The 21,032-nt window shown below is 41.4% G+C and overlaps 1 protein-coding gene across 2 annotated transcripts; it reads left to right on the top strand.

Moving 5' to 3' along the window:
• Window positions 1–1,135: 1,135 nt before the first annotated feature.
• On the top strand, window positions 1,136–20,655 carry lamtor3 (late endosomal/lysosomal adaptor, MAPK and MTOR activator 3). Of its 2 annotated transcripts, none has more exons than XM_043674463.1 (7): window positions 1,136–1,235; window positions 9,272–9,307; window positions 10,272–10,306; window positions 13,082–13,140; window positions 14,399–14,532; window positions 16,482–16,545; window positions 20,100–20,655. In XM_043674463.1, exons 2-7 carry the CDS (start codon window positions 9,299–9,301, stop codon window positions 20,171–20,173), a joined length of 375 nt encoding a protein of 124 aa, XP_043530398.1. In that variant the 5' UTR covers window positions 1,136–1,235; window positions 9,272–9,298; the 3' UTR covers window positions 20,174–20,655. The 2 variants fall into 2 exon arrangements, with proteins under 2 accessions (XP_043530398.1, XP_043530399.1); XM_043674464.1 differs by lacking the exon at window positions 1,136–1,235 and adding an exon at window positions 2,289–2,426.
• The last annotated feature ends 377 nt before the right edge of the window (window positions 20,656–21,032 follow it).

Here is a 21,032-nt window from a genome sequence, read left to right as displayed (position 1 = left end):
CCAGCACTGACCCTCCGACAGTGCTGCACTCCCTCAGCACTGACCCTCCGACAGTGCGGCACTCCCTCTGCACTGACCTGCCGACAGTGCGGCACTCCCTCAGCACTGACCCCTCGACAGTGCATCACTCCCTCAGCACTGATCCTCCGACAGTGCAGCACTTCCTCAGCACTGATCCTCCGACAGTGCAGCACTTCCTCAGCACTGATCCTCCGACAGTGCAGCACTTCCTCAGCACTGATCCTCCGACAGTGCAGCACTTCCTCAGCACTGATCCTCCGACAGTGCAGCACTTCCTCAGCACTGATCCTCCGACAGTGCAGCACTTCCTCAGCACTGATCCTCCGACAGTGCAGCACTTCCTCAGCACTGATCCTCCGACAGTGCAGCACTTCCTCAGCACTGATCCTCCGACAGTGCAGCACTTCCTCAGCACTGATCCTCCGACAGTGCAGCACTTCCTCAGCACTGATCCTCCGACAGTGCAGCACTTCCTCAGCACTGATCCTCCGACAGTGCAGCACTTCCTCAGCACTGATCCTCCGACAGTGCAGCACTTCCTCAGCACTGATCCTCCGACAGTGCAGCACTTCCTCAGCACTGATCCTCCGACAGTGCAGCACTTCCTCAGCACTGATCCTCCGACAGTGCAGCACTTCCTCAGCACTGATCCTCCGACAGTGCAGCACTTCCTCAGCACTGACCCTCCGACAGTGTGGCACTCCCTCAGCACTGACCCTCCAACTATGCAGCACTCCCTCAGCACTGACCCCTGAACAGTGCAGCACTCCCTTAGCACTGACCCTCTGACAGTGCAGCACTCCCTTAGCATTGACCCCTCGACAGTGTGGCGTTCCCTCAGCCCTGACCCTCTGACAGTGTGACATTCCCTCAGTCCTGACCCTCCGACAGTGCGGCACTCCCTCAGCACTGACCCTCCGACAGTGTGGCACTCCCTCAGCACTGACCCTCCCTGCTGGTTTGGAGACCCTCTCTCTGACCTGGGGGCACTGCCGCCCTGTTTGTTCGGTTGGGGTAGGCCCCGCCCAGTACGGGGCGCTTAGAATGATAACCCCGCCCACCCAGATGACGTCGCTCTCACCCTTCCCCATCCGTCCACTGTCACGTGACGGAGTGCTCAGATGATGAAGGATCCGCCCACCTGGGATGGTCCCGGTCACATGACATGTCCGGCCGCCTGCGCGAGCGTTGCTGCGATCCTTGATCCGCCTGAGGTAAACCCCTGCGGGCGATAGGGTCCCGAGGCTTGTCCGTGCCGTGCTTCCCCCGCGGAGAGACACTGCTAGGGATAGAATTAAAGTGCGCGGTATGATTGAGCCCGCCGCGAGATCTCAGCGTTTGTGGGGCATGGAGAGGGGATTCCTGCCCAGGGGTTTAGGGAGGGGATTCCTGCCCTGCTACCCATGGGTTAGGGGAGGGGATTCCTGCCCTGCTGCCCAGGGGTTAGGGGAGGGGATTCCTACCCTGCTGCCCATGGGTTAGGGGACGGGATTCCTGCCTTGCTGCCCAGGGGTTAGGGGAGGGGATTCCTGCCCTGCTGCCCAGGGGTTAGGGGAGGGGATTCCTACCCTGCTGCCCAGGGGTTAGGGGAGGGGATTCCTACCCTGCTGCCCAGGGGTTAGGGGAGGGGATTCCTACCCTGCTGCCCAGGGGCTAGGGGAGGGGATTCCTACCCTGCTGCCCAGGGGCTAGGGGAGGGGATACCTGCTCTGGGGCTAGGGGAGGGGATTCCTGCCCTGCTGCCCAGGGGCTCTGGGAGGGGCTTCCTGCCCTGCTGCCCAGGGGCTAGGGGAGGGGATACCTGCTCTGGGGCTAGGGGAGGGGATTCCTGCCCAGGGGCTAGGAGAGGGGATACCTGCCCTGCTGCCCGGGAGTTAGGGGAGGGGATTCCTGCCCAGGGGCTCGGGGAGGGAATTCCTGCCCTGCTTCCCAGGGTCTTGGAGGGGATGGGATTCCTGCCCTGCTTTCTGGAGGTGTGTGGGACTTCTGCCCTGCTTTAACTGTTTAGCAATGGTCTATATTCAGCATCCAATGATTTGATGTATCTCCTAAACTTCAGCCACCATCACATTCGCCATTCAAATCTCTCCATAGGCTTTAAACCGTTCCTCTCCATATACCCTACCAGATGCCTATTAAATGTTTAATTGTACCAGCCATCTCCACTACTTCCTCTGGCAGCTTGTTTCATAATACTCCACTCTCTCTGTGAAAAGGTTGCCTCTTGGGTCCTTTTTTAAATCTTTTCCCTTTCACCTTAAACCTAGGCCTCGAGTTTTGGATTCCCCTATCCCTGGGAAAAATAACTTGGCTTGAAGGGACCTATTGCCCTGTTTTCCAGGCGCTGGAGGATAAGCTGATCCTGAACCCATGTAAACTGATCTGGCAGCTGACTGGGCATCATGGTGGGTGTACAGACTGGAGGCCATTCAATCTGCCCACCCCTGCTGGCTGGTCCTCCTCCCCTTTCACACTGCTATCTGAGACTTCCCCTGTTGTCCTCTGACTCTGAAGCTTTTGGCTTCATTTGTTTCCAGTGTCACTGAGGGTGTACTGCCATGATAGAGGTTGTATCTTTTGGATGAGCCATATGACCACACATGCACCCAATGCCTTCTCAGTGAAAAATATTTGACAGAAGAACAGGAGAGTTTTCACCAGTATCCTCCCTATGTTAGTCGAATCAGCATTGCTGTATAAGGACTTACAGTAGTCATTGGACTGCTGTTTGTGGACTTTACCATCCAAAAGTTGTCTGCTGTGTTACAATATCTTTATTACGTAGCAAGCAGTTACAATCTGAACAGGAATGCCCTGTTTGAGGATGATGTGGAGTTGCTGGTGCTGGGCTAGGGTGGACAAAGTTAAAAATCTCACAGCACCAGGTCATAGTCCAACAGGTTTATTTGGAGGTACAGGCACACAATCCTTTATCTGAAACCCTTGAGACCAGCTGGCTTTCAGAATTCAAAATTTTTCCGATTTTGGAATAAGTGACAGTTTTGAAAAAAATTTAAATAACAGCAGACACACCTGTGAGTACTATGGGCCCTGAGACAGAATTGATGCTTGCCAGTGCTGGGTCACACCACCTCGTCAGATTTGAGTGATGTGGGTAAAGTGGATGTGAAGTTTGGTTAATTGCAGGCCAAACAATCTTGTTAATGGAAATAAAAGCTTCACGATAAAATCTTCTGATTTCGGGATTTCAGATAAAGTATTGTCTACCTGTACTAGCTTTCACAGCGCTGCTCCTTCAGGTAACTGTGTAGCAGGATCGTAATTCAGAATGTATAGCAAAAGATCAGTGTCATGCATGCAACTGATATGATCTATTGAACAAAGTAGATTGCTGTTAAGTCTTTCATCTTTTAGAATGGGTTGCAGGTTTTCGTTCATTAATATGTAAATCCCAGAGCTACTTTCAAATTACATTCTCAAGATAACTTAAGGTTTTATTTTTACAAAGTGTCATCTCCGCTCAGACAGTGCATTAAAAGTATGAGGTTAGATTCTGTCTGTATCCCTGAAATGGAGATGCTGGTGTTGGACTGGGGTGTACAGAATTAAAAATCGCACAATATCAGATTATAGTCCAACATGTTTATTTGGAAGTACTAGCTTTCGGAGTGCTGCTCCTTCATTGGGTGGTTGTAGAGTACTCCACAACCACTGATGAAGGTGCAGCGCTCCAAAAGCTAAGTGTTTCCAAATACACCTGTTGGACTATAACCTGGTGTTGTGTGATTTTTAACTATGTCTGTATCCCAATCTTGAGTCAGACTGGTTCTCTCAGGCTTTCAAAAGTGAGTTGGATAATTGGTGAATAAACGTCTGCTATTGTGGAGAACGGATAGGGAAATTGAATTAGCCAACTGCTTTTGCACGGATGTGGTCAGCCAAATGATCATCTGTGCTTTTTGAATTTGACCCTTTGTGATTCTGTAACTTATAACTACATTACAATAGCAAGACTTCAAAAGTACTTTAGGGACTGTAAAACCCTGGGGAACATCCTAAAGTCATTAAAGTGCTATGCAATGAATTCTTTTATTTATCAAATCAACTCTTAGCATCCTTTCAAGTAGCATGTTGCATATTCCAACAAATCTCCAAGTGAAATAAAGTATCCTTTCCCCCCTCACCAATGATATTTAAATGTTGCTGACCCACTCAGCAGAGAAAACAGCCATTCTCTGTTTTTCTCTTCACCTTTACTGTCACACCACCACAGTAAAGGAATTAAAAGCAGCTTTCCTGCCAATCTCCACAGCTTTAGTTTTGGCTTTTAGGTTTTGTCTATTATGATAAATATTAAAGTCTTGGACTTTGACAATTTCAAAGGATACTAAAGATCTAAAATTTGGAAATCAAAGAAAAACGCAGAAGCAGTAATGGACTGCAGAAAGACTGAGAACAATGAAATGAGTAGACAAGTGACAAATGAAATTTAACAAAGGGGAGGGTTACTTTCCATAGAGCATTGGAGGCTGAGGGGTAACTTCATTGAGCTTTATGAAACATTAGGGGCATGGATATGATGAATAACCAAGGTCTTTTCCTGGGGATGGGGGAGTCCAAACCGTGACTAATTTAGGATAGCTGGTTGATGTGGCCAAGTTGGACTGAAGGCTCTGTTTCCATGCTGTACAGCTCTATGACTGTGTAGAGTGGCAATATAAAACTAGTACAATTTCAGCAGCTGAAGGAACAGTGATGCCTTTAAGGGATATGTACATTGAGGGGGAGAACATATGCATTCAGAGTACATTTCATGTTTGACCATACAAGTATAGGCAATTGGTATAACACTAAAAATCAAAAAATCCCAGTCAGACCCCAGTTGCCATATTATAGTATGCTAAGTATTGTAATTTAACGAGGGTGCTAAGGTTTTGTAGAGGGGATTTATCTGAATGGAGCTGAGGATGTCATAGAGTTGTACAGCACGGAAACAGATACTTTGGTTCAACTCACCTTTACCGACCAGATATCCAACATTATTCTAGTCTCGTTTACCAACATTTGGCCCATATTCCTTGAACCCTTCCTATTCATTGATGTGGTTCTGTTCGCTGAGCTGGGAATTTGTGTTGCAGACATTTCGTCCACTGTCTAGGTGACATCCTCAGAGCCTCCTGTGAAGCGCTTCTGTGATGTTTCCTCTGGCGTTTATAGTGGTTTGAATCTGCCGCTTCCGGTTGTCAGTTCCAGCTGTCCATTGCAGTGGCCGGTATATTGGATCCAGGTCGATGTGCTTATTGATTGAATCTGTGGATGAGTGCCATGCCTCTAGGAATTCCCTGGCTGTTCTCTGTTTGGCTTGTCCTATAATAGTAGTGTTGTCCCAGTCGAATTCATGTTGCTTGTCATCTGCGTGTGTGGCTACTAAGGATAGCTGGTCGTGTCGTTGCGTGGCTAGTTAGTGTTCATGGATGCGGATCGTTAGCTGTCTTCCTGTTTGTCCTATGCAGTGTTTTGTGCAGTCCTTGCATGGGATTTTTTACACTACATTGTCAGCCAGACTACTGCGACCACTAGGACTCATAACAGCACACACAAACCAACAGCCACTCTCGGACAACAACTCACCAGAACAAAGGACCCGATACCCATCATGAGCAAAACCAGTGTAGTGTACAAAATCCCATGCAAGGACTGCACAAAACACTACATAGGACAAACAGGAAGATAGTTAACGATCCGCATCCATGAACACCAACTAGCCACGAAACGCCACGACCAGCTATCCTTAGTAGACACACATGCAGATGACAAGCAACATGAATTCGACTGGGACAACACTACTATTATAGGACAAGCCAAACAGAGAACAGCCAGGAAATTCCAAGAGGCATGGCACTCATCCACAGATTCAATCAATAAACATATTGATCTGGACCCAATATACCGACCACTGCAATGGACAGCTGGAACTGACAACCGGAAGCGGCAGATTCAAACCACTATAAATGCCAGAGGAAACATCACAGAAGCGCTTCACTGGAGGCTCCCAAGCACTGAGGATGTCACCTAGACAGGGGACGAAACGTCTGCAACACAAATTCCCAGCTCGGCGAACAGAACCACAACAACGAGCACCCGAGCTACAAATCTTCTCACAAACTTTGAACCTTCCTATTCATGTACCCATCTAGATGCCTTTTAAGAGTTGTAATTGTATTTGCCTCCACTACCTCCTTTGGCAATTCATTTCATACATGCACCACCTTCGGTGTGAAAAAGTGGTGCCTTAGGTCCGTTTTAAATCTTTCCCCCCTCACTTTAAACCTATGCCCTCCCCCTACCCTGGGAAAAATACCTTGGCTATTTACCCTATCCGTGCCCTCGTGATTTTATAAACTTCTAGAAAATTAACCCTCAACCTCCAATGCTCCATGGAAAATAGCTCCAACCTATTCAGCCTCTCCCTGTATCTCAAACCCTCCAACCCTATCAACATTCTTGTAAATCTTTTGTGAACCTTCCAAGTTCAACAACATCCTTCCTATAGCAGGGACACCAGAATTGAACACAGTATTCCAAACGTGTTCCAGCCAATGTCCTATACCGCTGCAACATAACATCTCAACTCCTATACTCAATGTGCTGACCAATAAAGACAAATGTATCAAAAGTTGTTTTCATTATCTGTCTACATCGCTCTGCCTTCATCAGTCTTCTTTGTCACTTCAAAAAAAACTCAATCAAATTGGTAAGACATGATTGCCCACACACAAGGACATGTTGACTATCCCTAATCAGTCCTTGCCTTTCCAAATACAACATAGCTATCACTGTCGTCAGGTTCACTGATCGATAGTTCCCTGATGTTTCCTTAGAGTCTTTCTTAACTAATGACGCCACAATAGCCACCCTTCAGTCTTCCAGCATCTCACCCGTGGCTATCAATGATACAGATATCTCAGCAAGAAGTCCAGCAATCATTTTCCTAGCTTCCCACATGGTTCTGGGATATACCTGATCAGGTTCCAGGGATTTATCCACCTTTATGCGTTTTAAGACATTCAGCACCACCATATATGTAATGTGGTTCTTGGTGTTACGCATGACAGACTTTGCAGTGGGGTTTCTTCAAGCAGAAAAGGTTAAATGTTGATTTGACAGATATTCAGAGTCTACTCCAGTCTTGAGCTTATGAATCTTGACAGGCTGTCCCATTGCCAGTGCAAAGGGAGTGCTGCACTGTCAGAGGTGCACCTTTTGAATGAGACATAAAGTCAAAGTATTGTCTTTGCTCTCAGGTCGGACTATTCTTGAAGAGTAGGAGAATTTAGAAATAAGGTTGAGGTCTAGAGATTTCTGTTCTGATGGAGAAGGAGAAAGATTATTTTGCCAAGTGTGTTTGGGATTTACTATTTAAGAAATCAGTGGCTTTGTAGCATATATTTATTAAAATGTATGGATAGATTATAAGAGCAGGGAGGTCAAGTTGGAGCTGTATAGAACTTTTGTTAGGCTGCAACTATAATGCAGTTCTGGTCACCATGTAGGAAGAATGTGATTATATTGGAGGGGGTGCAAATGAGATTCACCAGGATGTTGCCTGGGATGGAGCATTTCAGCTATGAAGAGAGGCTGGATAAACCTGGGTTGTTTTCTTTGGAACAGAGAAAGTTGAGGGGAGAGCATTATAGAGGTGTATAACATTATAAGGGGCATAGACAGAGTGGATTGAAAGCAGCTGTTCACATTGATTGAGGGGTGAATAAAAGGGGAGCATAGTGTAAGGCTGGATGTTCAGAGGAGATTTGAGAAAAAACATTTTCATCCAATGCATCTGTCTGGAATGCACTCTTGGGAGGACAGTTAAAGTGGGAAGCCTCAATCTTTTTGAAAAAATACTTGGATTAGGCCTTGAAGCATCAAACATTCAAGGCTATGGAGAGGAGGAGAAAGTGAGAACTGCAGATACTGGAAAGTCAAAGTCAAAAAGTGTGGGTGCTGGAAAAGCACAGCAGGTGAGGCAGCACCCAAGGAGCAGGAGTTAACATTTCAGGAATGTGATGAAGGACTTATCAACTCTCTTGCTCTTTGGGTGCTGTCTGACCTGCTGTGCTTTTCCAGCTCCACATCTTTTGATTCAAGGCTATGGACCTTAGTGCAGGAGCATGTAGGTAGTAGTATATTCCTAGAAGTACAGGTATACTTCTAGATGGGTTGAATGGCTTCTTCTGTACAGTATGATTGTTGTTCTAAAATATCCTGGGTTAGTGAATGCTCAGCAAATTCTTTAATGCTCTAGAATGTGATGGAGTTGGTCACTTTCAACTAGTTACTCATTATAGGTATTAGACAACAATCTGGAGTTGTTTTCTTTCAGAAATAGTAATTTTAAGATTAGAAAAAAAATACTTTATTAATAGATGCCCTATATTTTAAATTTGGACAAATACTTTTGTGCATTTTTAATGCACAAAATTGCATTAATCCAGAAAATTGCATACTTGAAACTATCAGGCTGTATGTTCTGCCATCCAAATAGCTGTAGATGTGGAAAGTGAATGGAGTGCAAAATGATGTAGTGAAAGCACCCCCACCCTGTTGTATGGGTCCTAAGTAAAATGTGTTTAGAAAGCTTCAGCCTAGTTAGCAAGTGTGGTTGCAGAGTCTGATATGATCCCTAATTTAGTATGTTTGCCCAGGTGGCTGATAGAAATAGAAAAATGTCATTGATACAACGAGTTGTATTTATAAAGCATCATTAAAGTATTTAGATGTTCCAAAATGAGAATTTTTGGCATTGAGCTCCTTGAGATATTGATTAAAGCAGCAGATATGAAGGGGAAGGAGAGAAAGGTTTAGGGAGGGAATCCCAGATTATCTGGGTAGCTGAAGGCACAGCTTCCAAGTAGGTTTAAAATTGGGGATTGAGGCCCCAGTCAAGGGATGTGACGGAGTGTTCCTATGCTGGAAGGCTGACAGAATTGGTTGATTTTGAGGGATGAGCCCATGGAGGAATTTGAACTGTGAATGTGATGGTGGCTAAAGCATGTGGGAAGTTTAGATGCAACATCAAACTATTGGCTGCAAAACATATCCAACTCCTCAGAACTGACTTGCTGAACACAGTTAAAGACACTGATTTTAAAAACCTTATGTTCCTTCACTCTGTTATAGCTCAATTTAATATGAAAGTTAACTATGCTATCCTTTTTGTTTACTTTGGTAAGTGTCAAAGGATAAAGTCACACATTTAGCGATGGTGCATTACTGTTTTATGTTTCAGAATTGAGTATTAAACATTTAAAGGAAGATGGCAGATGTAAGTAATATTTTCTTAATTGGTAAGAAGAAATGTGTAATTTGCTAGGCTGCCTATGTAGCAAGTTTGAAGAGTATGTAGAAAATGTCTTCTACCATTAACTAAGCTGACTAGTGCAATGCATATAATGCTACAGTATGCCATGCTGCCATTCTTGTAAATTTCAACAAAACGTCATCTAAATATGTAACAAACATCCTCTTGTAGATCCCATTAGCAAGACATTCCTTTAATTTTGGAATTATTAGGAAATAAAATATGAGGCAGAATGTTCTTCCATTGGTCTATTTAAGCTTAGTTTGAGCGGAGGTTTCTGCATGTACATGAAACAACCAGCACCTGATAGCAGTGACACGAGATTGAAATTTAATTACAGCACATTGAAAGTTCAAAGTGGGTGAGTCCTTCCTCTTATCCCCCTCTCAACTCTGAGTATTTGAAAGGGGACGATGATATATTATATCTATAAAGGATCCTGCTGTGGAATACCTCGCATGAAGGTGAGAGTTAAATAATTGTAACTGGTTGAGACTCTGTTTAATTGTCTACGTGGGTTTCCTCCGGGTGCTCTGGTTTCCTCTCACAGTCCAAAGATGTGCAGGTCAGGTGAATTGGCCATGCTAAATTGCCCATCGTGTTAGGTGCTTAGTCAGAGGGAAATGGGTCTGGGTGGGTTACTCTTCGGAGGGTCGGTGTGGACTTGTGCTAAAGGGCCTGTTTCCACACTGTAGGGAATCTAATCTAAATTGCCCATAGTGTTCAGGGATGTGTAGGTTAGGGGTAAATGTAGAGTAATGTGGAATGGGTTTGGATGAGATACTCTTTGGAGTATTGGTATGGATTTGTGGGGCTGTTTCCATGTTGTAGGGATTCTATGAATTTCAGTTCTGAATTCAAGTTGAAAACATGCAGTATAATTTACATTTTTACTGTGTTCTTCTAAATTGATGTCTTTCTTCTGCAGGACTTGAAGAGATACCTTTACAAGCAGTTGCCTAGGTAAAATTGTAAAATAATCCTTCCTCCTGTGTTTTGATTTCTGACTTTTCTTTAGATAAGTTTATACTGACTGGTACCTTCAATACATCTGAAATAAGCTGTAACACCTCTGCTATTACACTTATATATTTCTTAATTGTTGTATTTTCACTTTTCCCTTTATTTTCTAAGCTCAACTTTCCTGAAATTCTGTAATAATGTTTCAGATTGACTAACAAATATCTTTGTGGTGTTAGTTGTCTCTAAGCATTTGTCTTTTTAGCAGTATTTGGCAATTTCCTCACCGTGCCCCACTTCAGCCTGTAATATGCTAGAAATTATGTTTCATCTGCAAGTGCCAACTGGTTACTAATACTGTTGGAAAGCCAGCCTAGACATATCTCTAAACCAAAGATAATGATTAAAGTGTAGTGAATGATATTCAAGACAGTGTGTATAATGTTAAACAAAGGCAATGGGGCATTGTGTGGCAGCTGCTGAGTTTGGCCTCAAACCTAGGCCATGATTAGCTCTGTAGCTCTGTCCTATTTTACTTATAATAATCTTGCTTTATAAGCTCAGCTAAAAGACTATTCCACCATTACCTTGGTGACCTTAATTCTTGGTTTTACAGCTAGCGTATATCAATTCAGAATCTTAGAGGGTTGGTCTCATAACAGAAGCAGCACTTAGAAATGCAAGCAAGTGAAGATATAGTTGAGAGTTAGATAGATTTTCCTTTAGATTCGAATTAGCCAAGGTTCTTTTGTGTGGCAACAATCAATGCATCAATGAAGATCTGAGCTGATCAGTTAACATTCTACAGCTGTTGTCTGGTTCAATAAATTGTTCAAACTTTCTTTCACTTTTTTTTTGTTGCGTTCCTAAAGGAAGGATACCTGGGTGACGTTTATCCAAAATGTGGTCACCATAAATGGTGATAAGTGCCTTTATATAGTTAGGTCAGTTTGATGTATAAATAACATTGATTAGAGCGTGTGGGCTGTTTAATTTTGTTGGCATAAACAAATAAACATTTGGAACATATGGAATCAGAATGGTATTAAAAGTGACACTGCTTTAGTGCAGACAAACTTTGAACAATGTAATCTCATTTAAATGTGGCAACATTGAATTGCTCTGTAGCTATTGCAGTAAGGAGTATAATATTGTTTACTTACTCGCTGTACTGTTACAGTTTCGATTTAACTTGGGGTCTCCTATTGAATATAGTTTTGAGATAATGGCTGTGAATATTTAAACCATTATAAGAAATGGAAATAGATTGCTTGTAATGACATTGACATGAATACTGTAGTTAATTCTGCATAGTCATTTTAGATATAAAATCGTACTTAGTAGACAGGGTGTAAAAATGTTTTATGCACATGCATTGCATGACAAAGAAAATATATGACACTTTACAAGGGGTGAGTAGTGAAAAAATCTGTGCAATAATTGTCTTTTTCAGAGTCATAAAGTCTTGCAGCACAGAAACTGACCCCTTTGATCCAACTCATCCATTCTGATCAAGTTTCCCAAATGAAACTAGTCCCATTTGCCCCATATCCCTCATTTAGTCCAAGACAGCAGTGGAGTAGGGCACTTCAGATGGAGCTCATTCGCTCCATCCATTCCATTTTTTTTTCTTTTTTTTGTCTCTGTGTTTTTTCCCCTCTCCTCTCCTGCCAGCCCACAGATATGGCATGGTGGCCTCAGCATGGACTTTTAGTCTCGAGGTAATTCCTTGAAGTGCGTTCCAATGTGGCTAAGCACATAAAGGGCGTAATGCTTGGACTTTCAGCTTTATTTCTTTATTTTTTACTTAAAACTAAGGAGGTCTGTATTGTGTAACTTTTAACCTTATTTTGTATGTTTTACACTATATTATGATTACTGCAATGTTTAACTTCTAACTTTGTTTCCACCTTTTTATTAAGATTCTGTACCGAGGTACTTGTGCCTCAGGTGATGACTGTGTGGCAACATTATACACTTTTCACTGTCCTCATGTACATCTCCAAATATCTTTTAAATGCTGTAACTGCACCTGTACCTACCACTTCCTCTGGCAATTCATTCCACATACAAACCACCCTCTATGTGAAAACGTTTCCCCTTAGGTCCCTTTTTAAATCTTTCTCCCCTCACCTTAAAACTATGCCCCCTAGTTTTGGACTCCCCCACACTACAGAAAAGATCTTTGCTGTTCACCTTATCTGTGCCCCTTGTGATTTTATACATCTCTATAAAGCCTCCATTCAACCTCCTATGGTCCAGGGAAAAGAATCCAAGCCTATCCAACCACCCTTTATAACTCAAACTGTCCATTCCTGGTAAAATCCTGTTAAATCATTTCTGAGCCATCTTCAGTTTAATAATATCCTTCCTAAAGCAGGGTGACCAGACTGTACAGAGTACTCCTAAAGTGGCCTCATCAAAGTCCTGTACAACTGCAAAGTGACATCCCAAATCCTATGTTCAGTGGTCTGAACAATGAAGGCAAGCATGCCAAACACCATCTTTACCACCCTGTCTACCTTGACGCAACCTTCAAGAAACTGTTGGTTTCCAGGATATTGTTGGTGTTGCTGAATTTTCAAACAGCTTCAGGAGCCCAAGGAAATGATAAAATATATAAAATTCTTGTTTGTTAATACTCAACATTGTGAAATTGGATTCTCATTACTATGGGCATTTTTATTACAATCGTTCAACAAATAAAGTTTGTGCAATTAGAATTCCAATACCAGTTTAGAGGTGCAACATGAATAATCTTGCATAACTGTGTTGCAGTGTTGAGGGCCTTCATGCCATTGTGGTATCTGACAGAGATGGAGTGCCTGTGATTAAAGGTAAGTTCTAGCTGCTCAGTTAACCTGCTGTTACAGGCAATTATCAGTAATTGCATTATGCTCCTTACCTTTACACTCCTAATTTGGAATGGTTCCTCATTTGGAAGAGCCAATACAATTCCCAAGCAAATTTCATAATCTCATTTCATTCACTTTAAAACACACTAGATATGGGTTTTAACTTTGACATCAAGGACAAAACTATTGATATAAATGCATTTATATGGTGTCTCACATTTCCTCAGTGCTAAATAACTACTTTAGAAGTAGTCATTATATGAGAGGTATGTAAGAGTGCACAGCGACATCACTTGTATTGTTTGAGAGAGACCTGTTGGACAGGAGGCAGAAGAATCATAGAGTAACCTGCACATCTTTGGTCTATGGGAGGAAATCCACCAGATACAGGGAAAATGTGCAATCTCCACACAGTTGCCTGAGGCTGGAATTGAATCTGGATCCTTGATGCTGAGCCAAGTCAACAGAATAGGTGGTAACTATTCGCTGGCTCATTTCTCTCAGCAATACTCTGACCATTCACTGTTTAAACTGAGCAGTTTAAAATCTAAGCAACATATGGCAGTTAACTGCTAATGATCAGTAACTGCTGCATTCTCCCTTGCAGTGTCTTTACCAGAGTCCCCTTGCCAAACCGTCACCATTCTGCTCCTTGTACAGTATGTTCTTAGTTTCTCCTTTATTGGAACTCTTGCAAATTGTCCTGAAGAGTTCAAGGCAAAAAGCCTAATGAAATGTTTCTTTTTCTCCAGCACAAGTTTTGTGCCACCAAACAATTATTGATCCCATTTGCTTTGGCGAGTGAAGAGATTGTGACATGGTTAGGAGCTAGAATGTTGATGAACTGTCTGAGAATGTATTGGAGACAGATTTAATTGAAGCTTCACAAGAGGACCAAATAATTAGCTGAAGGTAGGTTTTGTAGAGCGAGGGAGATAAGGCAGAGGAATGTGACGCGGTGATTTGCACACAGCAAGCACAGACACGACAGACCAAATGGCTGCTACCTATGCTGTTACCAGTCTGTGATACAGTGAAGTTGTGTTTTTGAAGCTTAGTAATTTCTTGGGTTTCCCCACACGATCAAAATGTCATTGGGACGTGAATAGCAATGAGATTTCCTCACTTTGATGGAATGATTTGTTGATGTATTTTGTTAATTTGTTATTCTTCAGTAACTTGCTGAATTTGTCTGTCGAGCAATAAATGTTCATTGTTCCTGTGGGTTGTCTTCCTTCAGTTGCTAATGATAATGCACCCGAGCATGCACTGAGACCGGGATTCCTCTCCACCTTTGCTCTTGCAACAGATCAAGGAAGCAAGCTGGGACTTTCAAAGAATAAGAGCATCATTTGTTATTACAATACTTACCAGGTGATTTTTCTTTGTCAAATCTTCTGTTAATAAATTGATTACTCAAATAAATGGTATGTGCCCCCTCTCTCACCCTACTGTGTATTTTTCTTTGAATGTAAATTCAATTGACATTTTTTAAGACAATAATTCCAAAGTTTTATGAATGAAGGTGTGTGTTAATGCATGTTAAGTTTGGGTGCATTTTAAAAAATATGTATAGGTAGAGTTGTTACTGTTCAGAGAAATTCCAATTTATACAGCAGCTTTATGGATTTCTAGATCAGAAAGTTTCTTACAATGCAAATGGATTATAATATGTTTCCATCTTTCTTGCATCATCAGCCTGTCCCTCCATTTGCTGATAACCTGTGCATTTAAATATGGTTTTATGTTTCCTTGTAGCGTCAGGAATATGTATTTCCATTTTAAATTGTTTTATTCATCAGAATTGTACCAATCTTGTATGTGCAGTCAAATGTGCTAATGGCTGCCATCTAGTGGAACAGCACCTGTACAGTGCAATTTTACACTGTGACTTGAGGTGGGATCCACACTCTGATTCTGTCCGCAACTCAAATCAAATTGTCAGGTATTTTACCGACAACTAACAGGGAGGCAAATTGTTGACCAAAAGAGGAAGAAAGGTTTGCATCATTTTGGTTACTACACCACGTTTTAATGAGTTTCATGCTTTGCTTTAACATTTAGCCATGTCTCAAAAACTAATGGACTGATTTCAACAAAACCTGTTACACAGGTATGGCCCAAAGAGAACTTTTAACGCAAAAATGCAAATCCAATTCTTGGAAATATTTGAAAGGGATTTATCCATTAATATTGGAAGATGTCACAAATTGACTTCCTTTTTTTACAATATTGCTGATTGTCTCAACTGCTGTGGTAGCATTTGTCACAGTTGTTAAAATGTGAATAGAATGTTCAGAGCAGGTTATTGGACGTGGATTAGCTTGGAGCATAGCCAGTGAAATGAAAGCACTTAAAGTAAAAGATGATAGAAGATATTTTAAGATAACCTAGTTAGGAAAAAAACCTCAAGAGCTACCCAATTATTGTAACATTCAATGTACAGATATACACTGTACTGAATACCTTGTTTACTTATTGATCCTGTATACTAAGCTCCAGGTTTTAATTGCAGAAAAAATCATCAGCAGAATGATTAATTAATTCCTGTGATCTGTTTCTCCGAGCTAAAATTGGGGCCACAATCATAGCATAAGTGATAGGCAGTTTAACATCAAGATGAGACCATAAGAGACAGGAGCAGAAACTAGACCATTCAGCCCATTGCGTCTGCTCCACCATTCAATCATGGCTGATAATTTGTTCAACTACATTCTCCTGCTTTCTCCCTGTAACCCTTGATCCCCTAGAACCTATCTATCTGCGTCTTAAATATACTCAATGCCCCGGCCTCCACAGCCTTCTGTGGCATTGAATTTCATAGATTCCCCATCTCTGGCTGAAGAAGTTTCACCTTATCTCCTTACCTTGAGGCTGTGCACTCGGGTCCATAGTCTCTCCTACCAATGGAAACACCTTCCCAACTTCTATGTGTCCAGGCCATTAAGTATTTTGTATGTTTCCGATAGATCCCCCCTCATCCTCCTAAACTCCATGTACATCCAGAGTCCTCAAATGCTCCTGAGGAAAGATTACTTCATTTAATTCTGTATTTGGAATTCTGTGTGCCAGAGAGCTGTGGAAACTCAATCATTGGCCATGTTTACAACAGAAATCAGTACATTTCTGGGGAATAATGCAAGTAATATGCAGGTCGTGCAGGAAAGTGGAATTGAGGTAGTGATCAACCATAATCTAATTGAATGACTAAACAGGCTCAATAAACTGAATAATCTAATCCTGTTCCTAAACTCTTCATTGTCCTGGTCTAAATTCATGCTTTTGCTAATTTCTTTTTCTTCTTGTCCTGTTTTGTTCTCCAGGTTGTGCAGTTTAATCGGTTGCCGTTAGTCGTTAGCTTCATAGCCAACAGCAATGCTAACACAGGTACTTCATTTTTGTACATTAACCATGTCAAAATTGATACCACTGTGCTAATGCCAAAGCCAGTTACAAAATATTTTCATATCACATTAAGCCATGTCCAGTACAAGTATTGTTTTAGTCCTCCAGACATGGAATGCTACCCTGCACAAGACAGGTTTGTGATCTCACAGGTTGTTGAATTGAATCCAATAGTGGTTGCTTCGGTTGATAAAAGCAATACTTGCCATGTACACTTTCCTGATAAAACAACTATTTTAATGGGATTCAACCCCATGACCTTCTGCCTGAACTAACTATGCTACTAACTGAACCAAAGCAATTTTTATATTTCCCCCTTATCCTCTCTAAGGAGAAATGTTCTTGGGATGGTTTTACTGACATCACTGGTAGAATATCTCATTTGGTTGAAGTGATTGAAATTGTTGGAAACGTTGACACTGTTGTAAAAGGAAGACTATTTTGGGGGAGATTATGTTAGCTTAGTGTATGAATGAAATTGTCATCCTGAAATTCCACGTGTGTAGTCAATTTAAAGAATATATGAAATTATGCAAATTATAATTTGAGGAAGACCATAATTTGAGGAGGACCATAATCTGAAAAGAAACATTAAAATTGGCATTCAAACTGGTTATTTTGGACTTGCTCTTCTGTGGCCTGCTTCACAGAAATGTTGTTCGTCGTTACGTTCTGTACTAAGTTTGTTAAATTTGAGGTTGATGGTATGTGCAACAATGGGAGGGTTATGTTGGCAGAAACCTTAGAAAAGGAGAAAAAAATGTTCAGACATTGATAGGTAAATAATATTATGAATGCCTTTATTGCAGATTATATAAATCTTCTTAATTATTCAATATGTAGAGTTTTAAATTCAGTATAAGGTGGGGGTTAGAGATTGAGAGAAAGTGAGGGCTGCAGATGCTGGAGATCATAGCTGAAAATGTGTTGCTGGAAAAGCGCAGCAGGTCAGGCAGCATCCAAGGAACAGGAGAATCAACGTTTCGGGCATGAGCCCTTCTTCAGGGTTAGAGATTGTTAACTTTCAGTTGATTTATTATGCGTACATGGACTTAACAAAATGCTTGAAGCTTTCGTACAGGTGAGAGGCTTCTAGAAGTACGAAGGCCCTGCGATTACTATGAATATAACTTGCTTAAAGGTGAAACTTTTCTGGACAGCAACTTGGCCCATTTACCTGACCTGCACATCTTTGGACTGTGGGAGGAAACCCATGCAGACACTGGGAGAATGTGCAAACTCCATACCAACAGTTGCCCGAGGCAGAAATTGAACCAGCGTCCCTGGCACTGTGAGGCAACAGTGCTAACCACTGAGGCTTAATGCTGCCCCATACAATGTTGTTCGTTTTTGACCTGCAGTACACTTCTGTTTAATGTCCAGGGTTGATCAGTAATCCTTTTTCAACCTTCCTTCTCTACCATTGGAGCTCCTCTTGTGTGATGTCACTGACCTTTGAACTTGAAAACCCATTTCCTTGTAACTACTTTATCTCATTGCCTTAACTTGTCATTTTCCAAGATTTTTAACCTGGCTTGGATTTTGTGCCATTGAGTTAAATTCAGCCTTTCACCATCATTGCTTTCTGAAACTCAGTAACTTTACCAGTCCAAGTGTACATAGGTGAATGTGAAAATCTAGAAGCTATTGTCAGTAATGACCCACTCTTCCACAGTACAGTTTTGAAATTGTGCAAGCTGTAAATCTTTCAAATTACTGAGCACAGTCCCATGAGGGCCACCTCCTTCACAGCTATTACTAAAAGGTGTAACTACTAGTAATGGTCTAAAAAAATGTATTTTGGATTAAATATTCCATTATGAGGATTTTAATGTATGATTTTTGTTTATAATGTGTATATTCCAATCATTTATTTCACTGTAAAATGTCTAAAATGTGAAGGATTATCAATGCATCGGTTTCTGCAGGGTTCTGGGTGGCATCCTCTTCAGCGAGTTAGTGTGGACCTAATGGGTCGAATGGCCTGCTTCCACACAGGAATCCCATAATGACTGAATCCCTGTGTATTTTTGCACTGCAAATTTATTAAATTTTGCAAGAAAGAGTTTGAATATATTAAGTGAAGAATGCACAGCTGATTTAAAAAAAAAGACATGGGTCAGTTTTTAAAAATTAACATTGTGGTAAATGGGAAGAAAATATATAACAGAAAGTGAGTATTAATTTTTGTGAAGATCTGTAAGAGAATCACTGTAGAAAGGTTGTTCAGTAGTTAAAATGGAGCAGCAACAAAACTCCTGAGGAATGCAAAACACAGGCACAAAAATAGGAATGTGAAAATTGTTAGAATGAAGGAACTTCAGGAAGACCTGTAGGTTTATAGCATAGCTACATAGTCACCAGTGAAATTTAAATCAGATAAATGTGAGAAAATTCATTTTCAAAGAAAATTAGAAAGTACATAAGATTAAACAAACTTTGGAGGCTTTGGTTCAGAGACTCAATTCTTTAAAAGTGAGGGGAGTGGATATGTTAGCTTTCTAGAAAGTAAAGCAGCATACAGACTCTACTTTTTAAGCTGAGATCCAGAATACATAAAACCAAAAAACAATTCTACAGTTAGAATAGTGCCCTTACTTTGGGAATAAGTCAGAGTCCAAGAGGATGTGAAGAGATTTATTATTTGATACCAGAGATGGGAGCCTTTTTTTAATGAAAAGGCATTTGGGGAAGCTGGGGCAATTTGAGACCTGAAAGCAACATTCTAAATTAAGATTTACGAGGATGTTGCATGGTATGGAAGGTGCTAGCTATGAAGAGAGGTTGAGTAGGTTAGGTTTATTTTCACTAGAAAAAAGGAGATTGATGGGGGAGACCTGATTGAGGTTTACAAAATCATGAAGGGTATAGACAGGGTGGATAGAGGTAATGCTTTCAAGGTGAGAGGTGGAAAATTTAAGGGGGATACTTGCAGCAAGTACTTTACACAGGGTGGTGGGCATCTGGAATGCATTGCCAGCAGAGGTGGTAGAGGCAGGCACGGTAGACTCATTTAAAATGCATCTGGACAGATGCATGAGTAGGTGGGGAGCAGAGGGATACAGATGCTTAGGAATTGACCGACAGGTTTAGACAGTACATTTGGATCAGCTCAGGCTTGGAGGGCCTTGAATAGATCTTAAAGAAGAAAGAAAATTTTTTCTTCTTTGTTCTTTAAGATCTATTCAAGTAGTTATCAAAAGACAGCTTCTATTGGTTGGTAGCTAGAGTGCATAAAATTGATTAACGAGTAAACAGTAGGGAAGAATGCAAACATGTATTTATTTGTGGAGCGAGGGCATTAAAATGCCCTGTCTGGAACTGGAGCAGTAGTGGAATCTGTAATAGATTTTAAAAGCAACTGAATGAATATCATCTGAACGAAGGTTGCAGGAAAGGGCAAGATGGCAAAAGATGAGTGAGTGTATAGCTCTGAGCCCTTGCATTGGTGAGTATGAGGAACCAATTCCTGATGGTTCTTTTGTAGTATTTCTGCATTTTACTGGTTTTCTAACTCCCGTTTTCTGTCCTGAAAGGATTGATTGTCAGTTTGGAGAAAGAGCTCGCACCATTGTTTGAAGAGCTGCGTCAGGCTGTGGAAGTTTCCTGAAGAGCCAAAGCCAGCAAATAGAACATCTCAAAGATTGTGAACTTATTGGCACAGCGTGCAGTTTTCAGGATTTCAAGTGATGCTGTTAAAGGCACTTCAAGTTTAAAATATCCTAAAATGCGAATTGGAACATAGATGACTAAGTTTTAATTGACAGTATTTACTGCATACAGCTATTGCTGTCCTTGATACCTGACTGCCACTAATGATATGTGGTGTTTATGAAAAAATAGTATTTGTGGTATCCTGAATTCATGGGCTCTAATTGATTTATTTTCAAGGCAGAGGGAAGAGGAAAATACTATAACTGGCTTTAAATTAATTTCTTTGTCTGGTTTTAATGCCCAAGCTGAGCATCTTGTTACGAAAGTGATGCACAGCTGCAAAACCTGTTGGTGTGTCAATTCACTCTTGCTTGTAAATGAAGAACCGAGAAGTGATTATCATTCACTATGATTTGGAATAAAACATGAATATTTAAAGCTGTCAATGTCTAACTTTATTTCTTAATAATTTACCACAAAGTACCATACATTTTTTAAAAAGTGTAATGTGTGTGTAAATATTGAGATTTCAAGATGGGAGTGAAGATGGTAAAAGGATATTTTGGGTTCAGACCTTTTTATTCTTCACAGCAGTCTAAGAACAATCTCCCCCTGCCTTAGCCAGAATAGTGCTTACTATTGAAATTGCACCAAGGGCAAGTTAAAAATGCAAATCAAAACTTCTGAATCATAAGCCTTACAGTCCCACTGTTGCCTTTTTTCGGAAAATAGTATGCAATATTACTTGACCATAGCTGAACCTACTTTGTGAAGATAGGTCACTGAAATATTTGCAACTTCAGAATTATGAATTT

This window comes from Chiloscyllium plagiosum, chromosome 32 (genome assembly GCF_004010195.1).
Source record: "Chiloscyllium plagiosum isolate BGI_BamShark_2017 chromosome 32, ASM401019v2, whole genome shotgun sequence".
Classification (NCBI taxonomy): domain Eukaryota; kingdom Metazoa; phylum Chordata; class Chondrichthyes; order Orectolobiformes; family Hemiscylliidae; genus Chiloscyllium; species Chiloscyllium plagiosum.
This window is presented reverse-complemented; position numbering and strand designations above follow the sequence as displayed.

Excerpts from the sequence above, each read along its gene's own strand:
- lamtor3 (XM_043674463.1), top strand. Across the intron at positions 10,307-13,081 it reads CTTTACAAGCAGTTGCCTAG|TGTTGAGGGCCTTCATGCCA; the intron begins GTAAAATTGTAA and ends ACTGTGTTGCAG. Across the intron at positions 13,141-14,398 it reads TGGAGTGCCTGTGATTAAAG|TTGCTAATGATAATGCACCC; the intron begins GTAAGTTCTAGC and ends GTCTTCCTTCAG.